At 38.6% G+C, this 16,509-nt stretch overlaps 1 protein-coding gene across 1 annotated transcript; it reads left to right on the top strand.

Annotated features, from left to right (window-relative positions):
- The first annotated feature begins 7,845 nt into the window (after nucleotides 1–7,845).
- On the top strand, nucleotides 7,846–8,846 carry LOC106545757 (olfactory receptor 9G4-like). The gene has a single exon (XM_014062412.2). The coding sequence runs from the start codon at nucleotides 7,846–7,848 to the stop codon at nucleotides 8,785–8,787; it is 942 nt and encodes a 313-aa protein (XP_013917887.1). The 3' UTR covers nucleotides 8,788–8,846.
- Nucleotides 8,847–16,509: the final 7,663 nt, after the last annotated feature.

Raw genomic sequence — 16,509 nt, 5'->3', positions numbered from 1 at the left:
AATCTTCTCCTAACCTAGCAGCATCCTGACTTTATGTCACATTTTTAAATTATGTTAACATTTTTAAGTTGCTTTGTTTTGTTGATGTTGTAGTTATCATTCTTGCTAGTCTGGCAATGGCAATGTGAGCTATTAAACATATTTAGGCCCTCCTTGGTCGGAGGTTTATATTCATTCTAAATTCTCATATTGGTAATATTGACCTTACCATGCTATAAATATGTCACTCAAATCACAAGTCATGTCTTTTTAACTATAAAAGCTTTTTTATTTTTTTTAGCAACATCCATGCCTTCATCCAAACTAAACAACAACCTCTAAATATAATCTTAAATCAAGTTAACTGAACCTTCTCTTTCTTTTGCATCTTATACAACCCTATGTTTCACTCTCAAATATATACCTAAATTTGTGTGGCCTGGACTTTGTAACAACGATACATTAAATACCTGAAGAAATTTCACATGCATGCCCTCCACGCCATCTTTGACATTTGTTGACAAGATTATGTCTTCAACCTGAGGGTTTTGGATCATAGTATACCTCACCACTATGAGCTGTGGTGTACTAAAGACTGAAAACTCAAGATTGTTGGAATGCACTATGAAGGAAATGCCTTTGTAACATCGGAACTAGAAGCCGTGACTGCTGACAGAACTTTCACCAGTTTTGAAGATAGGCAATGCCAAAAAGTGATAGACAAAACTGTGTGAGACATTAAAGAATCACACCATGTAATTACTACAACAATGGGCAAGTCCTATTGTGCTAGAGTCTCTGCACTTCCAGACTGAGACTGCAGAGCCATCTCCACAGATTTCATAATAATAACTTATTGGAATCCGAAGGATTACCCATATGAATAGTTGGTCTATAACAAAACAAACAGCAATTTTTCTTGTTGGGGACTTCTGTGACAAAAAATAAGACCAATTTAACCCCCTCTCCCCAGCTTATAAAACAAAATATTTATCTTTACCTTAAGATCAGGTTGCTGTTTTCCTCCCAGCCATGAGTGAACAGCACAGGACTTACCTTCTGAATTTCGCCCCTTCTGTTCCTCACAAAGGTGGCGTCATCTCATAAGACATTGACATTGCTCTAAAGAGATAGTTCAAAAAATTCATCATCATTAAATTTACCCCAACAGAAAACACAGTTTGATTCACAGCTGAAATCCCATGTAGTTGATGCCCAAATATGCCTGGATAAATAATCATTCCTGCTCTTACCCACCTTTCTGGCTGACAGGTGACAGATTTCAGCCCATGCCCAGAATCATGACCTTTATATGTCTAGATATGTGGGTAAGGAACAGCATGCTCTTGGGTTGGAGGGGATGTGTGTGAAGTGGTGAAGTGGTGTCAGATTGAATCATGGTGTACATAGTGGGGAAATGAAAACTAATATTACTGATTCAAAATATTTAAGTGTGTGAAATTCATATTTTGCAATTCAACTTTCCAAACCTTATTATTGGTTTGTGTTTATACATACACACAAATACATACATTACATACATGTATACATGTTTCTTGGCAAAAATTTGCCAATGTGTCTTTAGCTTTTAGAAAAGGTAAAAACCTCAAAAAGTTATTTTTTCTGCATTAAAGGGAGTGTTTAATTTAAGCAAGCTTTGATATTTCTTGCCTTTAAAATATTATTTTTTTAAAAAGAGCAAATTACTGCACAGGAGTCTATTTCCAAAATATAATGCTTAGAGTTCTAGGTGCTGGACTAGAAGGCCTCTGAAGTCTGGCCCTTTGATTCAATGATTCTGGCAGTTATCCACTTTAGCCAAACTCTATGCAACACGCCTACAATGGAAATTCCATGGAATAAACAAACATGTGTGCAGAGGAGGAGGCTGACTTTAGGGAAGGCTGATCTACCATTGATATATATAGAATACTAATAATCTATCACAGTGATGGCTAACTTTTTTACCATCATGTGCCAAAAGCGGGGGGAGTGTGGGGGGTCGTGCACGTGCATATCCATACCCATAATTCTATGTGCTCTCCTCCCGCGCATGCGCAGTTGACCACCCTCCCCTCCACTTTGCCATGTGATGGCACATTGGACCCGTTTTTTGCCCTCCCCAAGCTTCAGAGGCTTTCTAGGAGCCCGAGGAGGGCAAAAATTGCCTCTCCCACCCGCAGAGGCAATCCGGATGCCAGAAATGGCCCATTTTCTGACCTCTGGTTTCCATGTTGAATCGTTTTTCTCACTCCGGAGGCTTCAGGGAAACCTCCTGAAGCCTCCTGAAGGACAAAAATGGCTGAAAACCAAGGCCAAAATCAGCTGCCCAGTGCACACTGGAGCTCACAGAGCAATATCTCATGTGCTCTTGGAAATGGCTCCCTGTGCCACCTGTGGCACACATACTATAGGTTCCCCATCACAGGTCTATCATCTCATAGAAAAATCCTCACTCCACAACACAAAATCCCTATATGTCACTTTCATAGATTTCAAAATTGGAGACCTCGTCAATTGAGTGACATCTACTTTTTTAAAAATAAGTATGCTTCATGAAGGGATCTCATTCAAAGTAAGAATAATCTCCAGGGCCAACTCTCCAAGGTCATCAGAACTAAGAAAGGTATAAAGGAAGGATATTATTGACCCTACTCCTTTTTAATTTCTATATCAACTCCTTCTCCTCAACATGAATCCAACACACACAGACACAGACACAGACACACACACAGACACACACACACAAAAACACAAACACACACACACACACACACACACTTGCTGGAAGTCACATTTCTGTTGTATTCACATGACACAGCATTACTCTCAAGAATATCTATGGGCCTTAAAAGAACATTGGAAGTACTAGCAGAATATTGCAGGGAACATTATCTAGTTCACAAATATCAGATAATCAGAATCATGGCATTTGCCAAGAGACCCAAGAGCCACTCCTGGAGTTTAGATGGGCAAAAGACTGAGCAGGTCTCCTGTTTCAAGTATCTGGAAGTTGTCCTTCTCTCTGCTAGCAGTAGGAAAACTCATATAACTCTAATAAAGATTTGGTTCAATCATTCTTTTTAGTTATCAGTAGTTTTTATCTGAATCCTTATAGTTTTTGAACCACAATTTCAGATTAGGTTAATCATTCACTCTAAGATTGATTAGCAGGTTCCTTTGTACACTCTTTTTTCACACTTTTCAGTTTGTTATTGTTTCTTTGTTTTCTTTCATGTCTGTCTGTCTGTCTGTCTGCCTGCCTGCCTGCCTGCCTGCCTGCCTGCCTGCCTGCCTATCTATCTATCTATCTATCTATCTATCTATCTATCTATCTATCTATCTATCTATCTATCTATCTATCTATCTCTTATCTATCTGTCTGTCTATCTGTCTGTCTGTCTGTCTGTTTGTATCTATCTTTTTATTTTTCTGTAAATAATTATAATAATTTTTAAGAGGTCACTATTATGAAGTCTACACTCCAACTTTTTTTTACAGAAAAGGCCCCAAAACAAGGGATGATGAAGCTGAACTTCTAAAGTCCCTCAACATGGATGAAGTTTGTTTCCTTGGAGATCTCAGGTAGCCTCAGGGAATGGTGATTCTTCTCCTTCCTGTATCTTTAGTTGAAACTCCCTTTGGAGGAACTAAGAAAAAACCTTTGCCATGATACTAATGTTCCATCTTCAGATCATCAGAGGAAAGACTCAATCTTACATATTTCCATAGGGCAGTGAGGCTTCTTAATTTGAAAGACTATTGTATTAAAGAAAACACAAGGCTCCCATACAGGCTGATCTGTCAGCTTATCAAGTCAGACTAAGTGGGAAGATATTCTTCGCTTCATTGAGGTAAGTTTGAGATCTTTAGATGCCATTTTAGGATGTTCCCCCAAGATTGTATTATTCCTCCTGGTAGGATGTGATCAATTGTTTTATCTGGTCCTTTCTGTCACATCTGAATGCAAAGACTGTTACAGCCATGTTCAAACCCATTCATTCTTCCCCTTCTGTGAATAGATGATCCACGTTGTTCAGAAATGATCTACTTTTCCAATTTCTGCTTCCATCCAGAAGCAGCTTTGTACATCATGTGCATGGCGGTCATTTCTTCCAACCTTTCTCAAAGGAAGGCTGGAGCCAATCTGACAAGAGCCTTAGAATGGGAGTTGAAAGACAAGTCTAGGTAGAGTTCTTAGAAAACATTGGAAAAGCTGTTCCTTTCAACATATTTGAAATGTTGAATTACCTAAAGACTTCTAGGAAGTAGAAAGGGAGGTGTTCACACTTCTGAGAAAAGGAGATAGTAATTGGGATCTTAGCAGAAGATGGAACCCCCTGATCAGATGAGGGTTCAGGAAGAACCTCGGTGAAAAACCTCCAGATGCTTAAAGGAAATGTGGAGAGATCATTTCTGCTGCTCCTCTGGCTGGAAATGGAGTCACTCAGTGAAATCAGGGGGAAGAGTGGAGATGCTGTTTAGAACAGAAGAAAGGTCTTTCAGTGAGGCACAAAGCTCACACAATAGCACTGGGCAGCCTCCTTTGTTTATTGCTTGTATTTAAGAGATGGGCTTCCAAGGGCGACCTGAATGGCAGTCAGAGTTCAAGTGTTCAATTTGGAATTCTCATCAAAAGAGAAAATCTTTCTGCTTTTTTCTGTTTGTCACATTTGGGGGGAATCCTTTTTGGTGTTTTTTTTTTAATAGGAGCGTTTCTGGTTATACTGGTAAAATTTGGAAAGGGAAGCTGCATTTTGGGGATAATAAAAAAACAACTTAATTTAAAGAGCAGTGCATGGACTAGGGGTGATTTGATAGCAGCGTTCCAGTATTTGAGAGGCTGCCACAATGAAGTGGGAGGTCAACTTATTCTCTGAAGCACCCGAAGACAGGACAAGAAGCAACAGATGGGAACTAATTAAGGAGAGGAGCAGCTTAAAACTAAGGAGGAATTCCCTGACAGTTAGCACAATTAATCAGTGGAACAACCTCCAGAAGTTGTGGGTGTCCAACACTGGAAGTTTTTAAGAAGAGATTGGACATCTATTTGTCTGAAATGGTATAGGGTGTTCTGCTTGAGCAGGGGGTTAGACTAGAAGACCTCCAAGGTCCCTTCCAACTCTGTTGTTTTGCTATTCTATTGTTCGGTTGTTCATGTTGGTGAAACCAAGTTGCAGCCACAGGGCTGTGGAAAACCTAGGGATTGTATGACTAAGGAAAGCTTCAGAGAAGATAGAAGAAATAAGCTCTGCAATTGATCTGCCTTGCGTGAGATGTTGATATAATTATTGTTTAGCTCAAATTAGATTAGATTAATAGATCTCATCCCCCCCACCCCCACCCCCTTTTTTACAGACTGAGAATATATCCACTGCTGTAAAACTGGGCTATTGGACCTGACCACTTCAGTTGTGTTTTATTGGGGGGGGGGGGGAGATCAAATCCAGGATTGGCCAAAGACATGAGAATGGCCTCATTTTCTCAGCCCAAATGCTTTCATGCCTCTCCTCCCAACCAGGAAGCCAATCCCTTCTTGATGTACTCTGTTGCATCAAGAGTGCATCTAGGTTTTGTTGTTACTTTTACCATTGTGCAAGTAATCAAGATACTTTCTTCTCCATCTCAGTCCTATTAAACTTGCTAGGATGATTTTGATTGTCTTAATTTGGGATATGAAATATTACTTTGTTATAAAATCTCAGTCTTTCATTTCCCACCACCCTTTGTTGCCCATACACAATTAAGCTTTTAATAATATTGGGATGGTTCACTGTATTCATTCAAAAGTGATTGTATAGCACAGAAGGCAGAAGGCAATGATATGATATTAAGCACACAAATGGTGGAAGCCCTCCATCTCAGGATGCAGAACATGGACTTTGTAGTCCAAAGTGCTCCTCTCATTTTCATGCCCTTGATAGATTCTCTCCCTTCTCCCACTTGGGCCATTCCCTGATCAAGGCATCTGTTGCTCATCTCTTTCAGCTACCTGAGCTCTTCACACAGACATGGTTAGAACTGCTTCCCTAAGAGAAGCTTTTCCTTAGCAGAGTTGGGGATCCAAGCACTGAGGTAGACATTCTATTATATTCCCCTTAATGCAGACCCTTCTCTTTGGATAATCTACCATTAGATTCAAGTCCTAACCAAGAACTAACCAAGTAGCATTTAATAATATCAGCAGTTCCTAGCAAGGTGGCTTTTGAAAAATTAGAATATTCAGGTTTTCCCCACTCCCAATTCAATAGTTCCAGATATTGAAGCAATCCTTTAGGTATTGGCCGAAGGGCTCCAATCACGATTGGTATAACAACAGCTTTCTTTTTCCATAGGCATTCAGTCTTAACCTTTCCAGTTGTTTCTCCTCCCTCCTAGCATCACCTGATAAAGTCACATCAATGAACCAAATTTTCCTCTTTTCCATAACTTCTTATGTTAGGCATGTCATGAATCAGATGTCTGACTGTTCAGATCTTAAAGGTCCAATAAGATGTTTCCCCAAAACCTTTTCAACTTGATGGCTCTGGTAGTTTTTATTTAGTACATTCAAATCCAAACCTCTGGCCAGATTTCTAATGAAGAATTATCATTAATAATTAATTATGGTTATTTGTACAGTTGTACAGATATTCAGGCTGGATTAGCCATTTCCCCCTACATAGCGAGTCCTTCCCAAGGACCTGGGAGAGGCAGATGTGGATGTTTGACAATGTTAAATGTATTGTCACAGGATGTGATCTCTTCTGAAGAAAGCTGCCTTTTTGCAGTAAACAACTGATGATTTTCTCAATGCCAGGAACATTCAAATGGAGCTCCAGCTGTTTTGGGATTGCAAGCAAGGTGCCTTTGCTGTCTTTTGCCACAGTTGTTCTAATTCTATTTGCTATATTCATATTTTGTTATTTTCTCTAATTCTTTCCCTTCTATTCTATAATCTCCAGGTGCTGCCATGTCTCCTATCCAAATGTTTTGTCCTTCTTATTGAAACTGTAAAATCTGGAATGTTATGTGGCATGTGCCTGCCTGTCAGTTTGGATTCTAAAGTCCCAGAGCACTTTAGCTTCTTCATTTTCTGTTTTTTTCACTATTTTATGGTACCACTAGTTTTTGTCTTCAGGCAAATTTATATTTCTTTTAGATCTTCCGAAGCACCATTGTTTCTACTTTGTAATCAGTCATTTTTTCTAATCATATTTTTAGGAATTTGATTACCCAATCATATTTTGGGGAGTCAAATATCTTCTTGTAATCAATCAATGGTACAGTCAAGTTGGTCTTCCTTCTCTTGCAATTTCCCAGAAATTATTATTGTTGTTGTTGTTGTTGTTGTTATTATTTAAACTCATATGCCTGCTGACTCATAAAAAACATGTTTATTTGTTTGTTTTATAGGCTGAGACCTATCATAGAAAAGCATTTGCAAAACACATGGGATCAAGTGCACCTAATGTGAAGAGGAGATAACATTATTTTCATGAATATCCTATACTATGTAAAAGTTTATAGAATGTCAAAAACCACAAGCCAAATCAGTTTGGGGCAAAATTAGCAATAGCATACCAAATATAGCAATAGCAACAGCAATAGCAGTTAGACTTATATACCGCTTCATAGGGCTTTCAGCCCTCTCTAAGCGGTTTACAGAGTCAGCATATCGCCCCCACAGTCTGGGTCCTCATTTCATCCACCTCGGAAGTATGGAAGGCTGAGTCAACCTTGAGCCAATGAGATTAGAACCGCTGAACTGCAGATAACAGTCAGCTGAAGTGGCCTGCAGTACTGCAGCCTAATCACTGCGCCTTATCATAAACTGTAATACCCTCACTTGTTTTTCCTCTCTAAATAGGTTATGCTTGGAAAAAGATGGAAGTTGAAGATAATCGCACATTGATTACTGATTTTGTGGTAGTTGGGTTTACAACAGATCCATTTCTACGCACAATTCTCTTTGTAGTGTTTTTGGCACTGTACATCCTAACACTGATTGGGAATCTGGGCCTTATAACCCTGATCTACCTGGACTCCCGCTTGCACACACCCATGTACTTCTTTGTGGGTAGCCTTTCCTTCCTGGATGTCTGGTACTCCACAGTCTACACTCCTCGGATCCTATATGACTGTTTGTCTAAGAACAACCACATTTCCTTAGCCGGTTGTGCAGCCCAGTTCTTCTTCTCTAATGTAGTTGGTGGGAGTGAATGCTTCTTACTGGCCTTCATGGCTTATGACCGCTTTGTGGCCATCTGCAACCCACTCCTTTATGCCATTGCTATGCCCAAGAAGCTCTGTATCCAGCTGGTGGTGGGAGCTTATACAGTGGGATTTGCCAATGCTATTGTACACACTGGTAATACCTTCCGCCTACATTTCTGTGGTAGTAATATCATCAACCACTTCTTTTGTGATGTGCCACCATTGATGAAGATGGCCTGTGATGACAAAAGAGTATATGAACTCATTCTGACTGTTGTCATTGGCTTCACTTTGCTTTCGGCCACTGCTGTTATTGCAAAGTCCTACATTGGTATCGTGGCAGCCATTATTCGCATCCGTTCAGCTGCAGGGAGACGCAAAGCTTTCTCCAATTGCTCGGCTCACCTGGTCTCTGTCTCCCTCTACTATGGCACCATGCTCATTACATATTCTGCACCCAACTCGCATCACACCGCAGATTGGGACAAGGTAAATGCATTGTTCTATACAGTAATCAACCCTCTGGTCAACCCGTTGATTTACAGCTTACGCAACAAAGATGTGAAGGCAGCTTTCAAGAAAGTCTGGGGGAGATTCACAGCCCACAAATGAATGGCAAACTCCTTCTTTAGGGTGGACTCCAGATGAGGAAAATAACCTCTAGGCGCCAATGTCTGCCAGCCATCCAACCATTTTCCTTCTTCCCTCACTTCCTTCCTTTGTAAGGGAAAGTGGAGAACGTCATCAAGATTTAACTTCAAATAATAGCATCATTCCCATGGTCAAAATCAAACTTTTCTTAACCAGCCATTTCATCCCATATGTGTACCTTCCCAATCTTCTATCCTAGCAGTATGGACTTTTTATTGCACACTTTTAAATTGTTTTAGCAGTTTTTAATTAGTTTTGTGTTGTTGTTGTTACTGTTATTGCCACTATTCTGGCAAAGTGAGTCACTAAATATGTTTATGCCCTCCTTGGTTGGAGGTTTTTTTTATTAGGATTTATAGGCCGCCCTTTTCCCTGAGGGGACTTAGGTTAAATAGGTTTAAATCTATTCCAAATTCTCATACTAGCACATCTAACAAAATGATTTTCAAAATATGCATTAATATTGGCTTTACCATACCATAAGTATCTATTCCCACCCAAATCTCAAGTCATGTCCTTTGAACTTCAAAGCTTTCTATTTCTCAGCAACATCCATTTCTTCATACAAACTAAGCAATAACCTGCAAAATATAATCTCAAATCAGGTAAACCCAATTTTCCTCTTTCTTTTACATCTTGTAGCCCCTTAGATTTCACTCTCAAAGATGTCTATGGCGATTCTCAGTCACCTAGGTCATGGTTGTCCCAAAGATGCTTCTTCACAAGGCAACTGGACCTTCTGGTTTTTATCTGAAGACATTTCACTTCTTGAATGAAAAGCAAAACATCTTCAAAAAAATAGAAAGTCCAGTTGCCTCATGAAAAAAGCACCTTTGGGGCACTCTCAAAGATATACCAAAATCTATGTGGCATGAATGTGCGCCCTGGACTCTGCACTAATGATGCAATAAAAATCTGGATAAATTTCACATGCACGTCCTCTGCTCCATCTTTGGCACTGGTTTGCAACTTGGCTACTGTGGCTACCATGTCTCCAACCTGAGGGTCTTGGAACATGTAAAATACAGCAGTGGCAAATCCCTGATAGTCAGAGTCCAATTTGGAAGGTGGGGGAACATATCTTAAGAATGTACTGACCTTGTCTTGTCAGTTGCTGAATGTTGTACTAAAGACTGGAAAGACAGATCTCAAGATCATCCACTCTAGCACTACAAAGATGGTATGAAGGGAACCCTGTGCCTCTTGACATCCAGCCAAAGGAACTAGAAGCTCTGGCTGATGACAGAATCTGCTGCCAAGCCATGTGCTATGAAGGCTCCACTGGCTTTGAAGACAGAGGACAACAAAAACTGATGGAAAACCCTGAACGACATCATTAGAATAATTCCCACAACAATGGACTTCCAGTTTTCCCATTATCCTAGAGACTTTATCTTTCCCGACTGGGATTACAGAGCCACCTCCACAGATCCATAGATAATGATGATAATGATGATGATGATGATAATGATGATGATGATAATGATGATGATGATAATGATGATAATAATAATAATAATAATAATAATAATAATAATAATAATAATAATAATTTAAAAAATCAAAAATCGAAATTCAACAACTATGGCACAAACCAGCAGTGGTAATTCCAGTGGTAATTGGCACACTGGGTGCTATTCCAAAAGCACTGGAATTACATTTAAAACAGTTAAAAATTGACAAAATCACCATCAGTCAAATGCAAAAAGCCGCACTGCTTAGATCTGCACGCATATTACGAAAATACGTTACGACGTCCTAGGCCCCTGGGTGGGGCCCGACTAGTAACCAATGCCAAATCCAGTGAAACAACTGGCCGCTGTGATACAATTGTATAATAATAATAATTTATCAGACTTGAACATTCTACAAAAAACCACCCTACGTGGAACAGCTTATATCTTCCGACTTTACCTTAACAGTTCCTAGGTCCTTGGTTAGGACTCGAGCTGTTGAGCTACCAACCAGCCTCAAAGGCTGTGAATCTCACCAAAGATAAACCACACAACAACAACAACAACAACAACAACAACAACAACAACAACAACAATAATATCATCTTCTTGAAACCCTAATCCATACGAATGTTTGGTATGTAACAATACAAACAAGCAAACAATACTTTTTCTTGTTGGGGACTCTTGTACAAAAATTAACCAACTTCATACCCCCTCCCTGGTTTATAAAACAAAACCTTGATGGTTACATCAAGATGGTGATTTTTTTTCAGGCTGTGTGTGAATAACAAATACTTAACTTCCTAACTCTGCCCCTCACAGCTGATATCACATGCAGTTGATGCCCAGATATGCCTGGAGATATCAACTCCACCACACTCACCTGACTTAGAGAGTAGGGAGTAGCCTTGTTTGCTCTTGAGTTGGAGAGGATGTGTGAGAGCATTTGTGTTAGCACTTAAATTGTGACAAATTTAACCAAGGTCTGCTAGTGGGGAAATAAAATCAGATACAGGGACAGCTTCAAAATGTTTATGTTTGTGAATATCTGTATTTTGCAATTCAATGTTTCAAATTTCAGAAAGGTTTGTGTGTTGATACATACATACATATATACACACACAGTACATACTTACCTACACATTCCTGGGGGAAAATTGGCAAACTATATGCCTTTCAGATAGAAAGTTGAAAAAGTTAATTTTTTCTACATTCAATGAATATGAAAACTATAAAAATAAAACTTTTTTAAAAACGATAGAAGCAAGGCTTGTTTTTCTTCCATTTAAACTACTGATTTTTAGAAATACACAAAAATTAATGCACAAATTGTAGTTTATTTCCAAAATTATAAGGAAGTCTAGGATTCCAGGGGCTTGATTAGAAGGCCGTCTGACCAATTGATTGTTTGATTTAATTCTCATCATCTTTTAACAATCCCATAATCCCTTGCGGATTGGAGTCTGGCGAATTGAATGGATCAGAGTGTTTATTGGCCGGATGCCTTTCCTGTTGATAATGCGAAACTATATTCAGCAGATATGTTCTCAATCTGCCCAGAGAGACAAATATTTGCCTCTACATCGGATTGAAATAACCACCTCCTGATTGTGAGGCAACAGCTTCCCCTCTAGGCCACAGCACCACTCATTTGATATAATTCTCTGATTCTGTTATTATCCCCTTTAGCAAACTCCTACAATGGAAATTCCATGATTGGCTAGAATAAGCAAACATATTTGCAGAGAGGGAGGTTGGCTTTAGAGAAGGTCGATCTACCATTAATGATTGTCTAGTAGTCTATTATCTCATTGAAAAACATTCCTTCCACAACACAACCACCTTATCTGTCATTTTCATAGACTTTAGAAGGTAAAAGGTAAAGGTTTCCCTGTACAGTTGAATCCAACTCTAGAGTGCGCTGCTTATCTCCCTTTTTTATCCGAGGAAACTAACATTGTCCAAAAACATTTCTTGGTCATCTGGCCACATGACTATACCCTGAGGTTCACGTAACTCTGTTACCTTTCCACCGAAGTGGTACCTATTCATCTACTCACATTTGCATGCTTTCAAACTGCAAGGTGAACAGGAGCAGGGACACGCAACGGGAGCTCACCCCATTGCATGGCACTTGGGTCTCAAACCCGGACTGTCTACTTTCCAGCTGACAAACTCAGTGTTTGAACCATCATGCCCCACCCCTCCTTTAAAACAACATTTAATTCTATATTCCAAGTTAAATTGTGGAAAAAGTTGGAGATTTTCTCAATTGATCAATATCTCCTTTTTTAAAAAAAATACATATGCATCATAAAGGCACATCACTCAAAGTAAAAGTAATCCCCAGGACCAACTCTCCAAGGTTTTTAGTACTAAGAAAGGTGTCAAGCAAGGAAATTATTGTCCCCACTTCTTCTTTTTTTGAAATTTTTGTATTATTATTATTTTCCTTCTACAACACCTTACAGTCATTATATCAACATTATAATGTCATCATACCTGTACATGTGAATATTATTTCGCTTCTGTGTTGACAAACCTTTATACACAGTATGTATGTATGTATGTATGTATGTGTATGTATGTATGTATGTATGTATGTATGTATACTATATATATAGTTTTTCAGCTTAATTTTATTCTTGTTTTGCAGCCATTTGTACCAATTGTTCCAAATTTCATAATATTCCGACTGCTTTGTCTTTTAATTTGTCCATCTCTGCACAATCCAAAATTTTTTGTATCACTAATTTGTCTGAGGGGATATTATTTTGTTTCCAGCATTGGGCAAATGCTATTCTAGCTGTGGTCAGCAGATGGTGTAATATGTACTTAATTTTCTTCGTATATTTCCCTTTGATTATTCCCAGCAGAAAGAGTTCGGGTTTGTTCTCCTGTAATTTCTTGTACCCATTTCCAAATTTTTGTCCAATATTTTTGAGTTTCTGGGCAGGTCCACCATATGTGATAGAAAGTGCCTTGTATAGTTTTACACTTCCATCAGGTTGGATTCATGTTTGAGTACATTTTAGCCAATCTCGTTGGTGGTAAATGCCAACGATAAAACATTATATATATATTTTCTTTGAGTGCTACTGATCATGTTAGTTTATTGTTTGTGTTCCAAATTCTTTCCCAATCCACTAGATCTATATTGTGTCAAAAGTTTTTTGCCCACACTATCATGCAACCTTTAACTTTTTCTTCTTCTAATGTTACTTCTAATAAATATTTGTAAATTTTCATTATGAATTTATTTTCCAGGCCACTTAAAATTTTATCTATTTGTTGTAATTCTGTGTATACTCCATATTCTTTTGCATCTTTTTTGTATCTTGATTGTAGTTGAAGGTATGGCCACCAATCTATATTTATATTTTGCTCCTTTAATTCCTGATTTGTTTTCCTTGGATATCTAAAATTTCACTATATCTAATCATTTTTGATAGATCTAGTATATTGGGATGTGTTATGGCTTCCATAGTGGAAAGCCATGTCAGTATCTTCATGTAGTATTTTTCTCTAATTTTATTCCAGACCTGTATCAGTGCATCTCTAATACAGTGTCTACAAAAGCATTTTTATTTCTTTTTACCCTCTTCCCATAGGAAAAAGTGCCATCCTGTTTGCAAATCATGGCCCTATAATGTTAGTATTCTTTTATTTTTTAAATTTATCCAATCCCCAATCCATGTTAATGCTGCTGCTTTGTAATAAATTTCCCAGTCAAAATCATGTCCATACACTATTTTGAAGGGCGTAAATCCTGTGCTGCTGTGCACCGAGTTGTTATACGCCACTTCAGCATGAGGCAATAATTCCACCCAATTATCTTGCTGGTAATTGATGAAACATCGGAGGTACTGTTCCAGCACAGAATTAGTCCTCTCACAGGCCCCATTAGTTTGAGGGTGGTGGGCGCAGCTTAAGCCCTGGGCAGAGCCTATCAACTTCAAAAACTCTTTCCAAAACAAGGAGGTAAATTGGACCCCGCTATCCGAGATGATGCGGTCCGGTACTCCATGTAGACGATATACATATGTAATGAACAACTTAGCTAAAGATTTAGTGGACAGGATCTTGGAACAAGGAATAAAATGAACCTGCTTGGAGAACAAGTCGGTAATGACCCAAATTACCGTATTACCTTGACTTTCCGGCAATTCAACAATGAAATCCATAGATATCTCTTTCCACGGTGCCTCAGGACGGGCCACTGCCTGGAGCAATCCTTGGGGTTTCCCCAATGGCCGTTTTGCTGTAGCACATGTGGGGCAGCTAGCCACACAAGATTCAATGTCCTTTTTCAATGAAGGCCACCAAAATTGTCTTTTAATGAGATGCAGAGTTTTTACAAACCCAAAATATCCAGCCGTGCGCGAGTTGTGAGCACGTTGAAGAACCAGGCCCCTAATAAATTTCCCTGTCTATCAATTAAGTCTCTGTATCTTAGCATTTTGTTCATATCTATAAAATTTGGATGGGTCATCCTTTTGTCAGTGATAGCCAATTAACCTAGCACTTATTTTATTTAATTCTTGAAAGAATGTTTTACCTGGATTAATAGGTGTGGCTTGCAACAGGAATAAGATTCTTGGTAAAATATTCATTTTAATTGTCGTTATATGTCCCATGAGTGATAGCTGTATATTTTTCCAGCTTTCTAAATCTTTCTTTATTTGTGTCACTAATTTATTATAATTATCATCTTTAATTGTGGAACATTTTGCCGAGACCCAGAGCCCCAAGTATTTCACTTTCTTAGTTATTTGCATTCTAGTTGCTACTTCCAGTTCCTCTTCTTGCTTTTTTGTCATGTTCTTGGTTATCATTTTTGTTTTGTCTTTATTGATCTTTAGTCCTGCCACTTCTCCATATTCTTCTAATTTTTAAATTAATTTCAGACTGGATTCTAATGGATCTTCTAGAACAAATACTGAGTCATCAGCATAGGCTTGGGCCTTATATTCTTCATTTTTGAGTCTTAAACCTTTTATTCCTTGGTCCAATAAGAAAGACAAAACATTTGGATAGTAGACATGGCAGCACCTAGAGATTGCAGAAAAGAAGAGAAAGAATTAGAGAAGATAATAAAATATGAATATAGCAAATAGAATTAGAACAGGTTTGGAAAAAGACAGCAAAGGCACCTTGGTTGCAATCCCAAAACAGCTGGAGCTCCACTTGAATGCCCCTGGCATTGAGAAAATCAACAGTTATTAACTGCAAAATGCAGCTTTCTTCAGAAGAGCTCACATCCTGTGACAATACATTTAACATTGTCAAACATCCACATCTGCCTCTCCCAGGTCCTTAGAAATGGCTGGTTCACCCTGAAGATCTGTACAACTGTACAAGTAACCATAATTAATTATTTTTTCCAAAGTTGTTTTTATTTTTATCTGTCATACATTCATTCACAAATATACAGTCTCATAGTTATTATTAATAGTATGTGTTATCTTTTAACATTTATAACAATTCCTTTCTCCTCCTAAAATTAAAAAATATAATCGAGATTGCTTTCCTGCCATCCCATCCATCCATCTTGTTTTACAACAACCCTACTTCTTCTTCCTTCTCCTTCCCTCCCTTCTTCTCTACTTCTCTACTTCTCTATTTTCTTCTTTCCTCCTCTCCTTACCCTTTTTCTTCCCCTTCCTCTCCCTCACTCCTCTCATCTTCTTCCCCTTCCCGCCCTCTCTCCTACTTTTATTTCTCCTCCATTTCTTTCTCTCCTTTACCCTTTGTTCTTTCCCTCTCCTTTCCTCCCTTCTTCTCTTCTTCTCTACTTTCTTCTTTCCTCATCCTTCTAACCCTCCTTATCCTTTTCCCCCTTCCTCTCCCTCACTCCTCTCCTCTTCTTCCCCTTTCTGCTGTCTCTCCTACTCTTACTTCTCCATTTCTTCCTCTCCTTTTGCCTTTCTTCTTTCCGTCTCCTTTCCTCTCTTCTCCACTTCCTACCTTTCCCTCTACATTTTAATAGTTACACGTGTATCATCCTTTAAGCATAAATTTGTATATTACAACCTTTCTATTTACCCCCTCTTTCCCCCTCCTTCATTTGATAGTGAACTGGAGGAGGAGTACAAGAGGTTAGAGACAGAATTATAGAAAAATCCATAAAATAAAAAGACTAAGAATTCGATGATTCTGAAAAAAACCCAAATTAAACTTAATTGAAAATGAAGATTTGGCAAATAAAATAAAACCAACAAGACAA

This window comes from Thamnophis sirtalis, unplaced genomic scaffold (assembly GCF_051295495.1).
Source record: "Thamnophis sirtalis isolate CommonGarterSnake01/CBP01778 unplaced genomic scaffold, rThaSir2_p1.2 scaffold_1, whole genome shotgun sequence".
NCBI classification, from domain to species: domain Eukaryota; kingdom Metazoa; phylum Chordata; class Lepidosauria; order Squamata; family Natricidae; genus Thamnophis; species Thamnophis sirtalis.
This window is presented reverse-complemented; position numbering and strand designations above follow the sequence as displayed.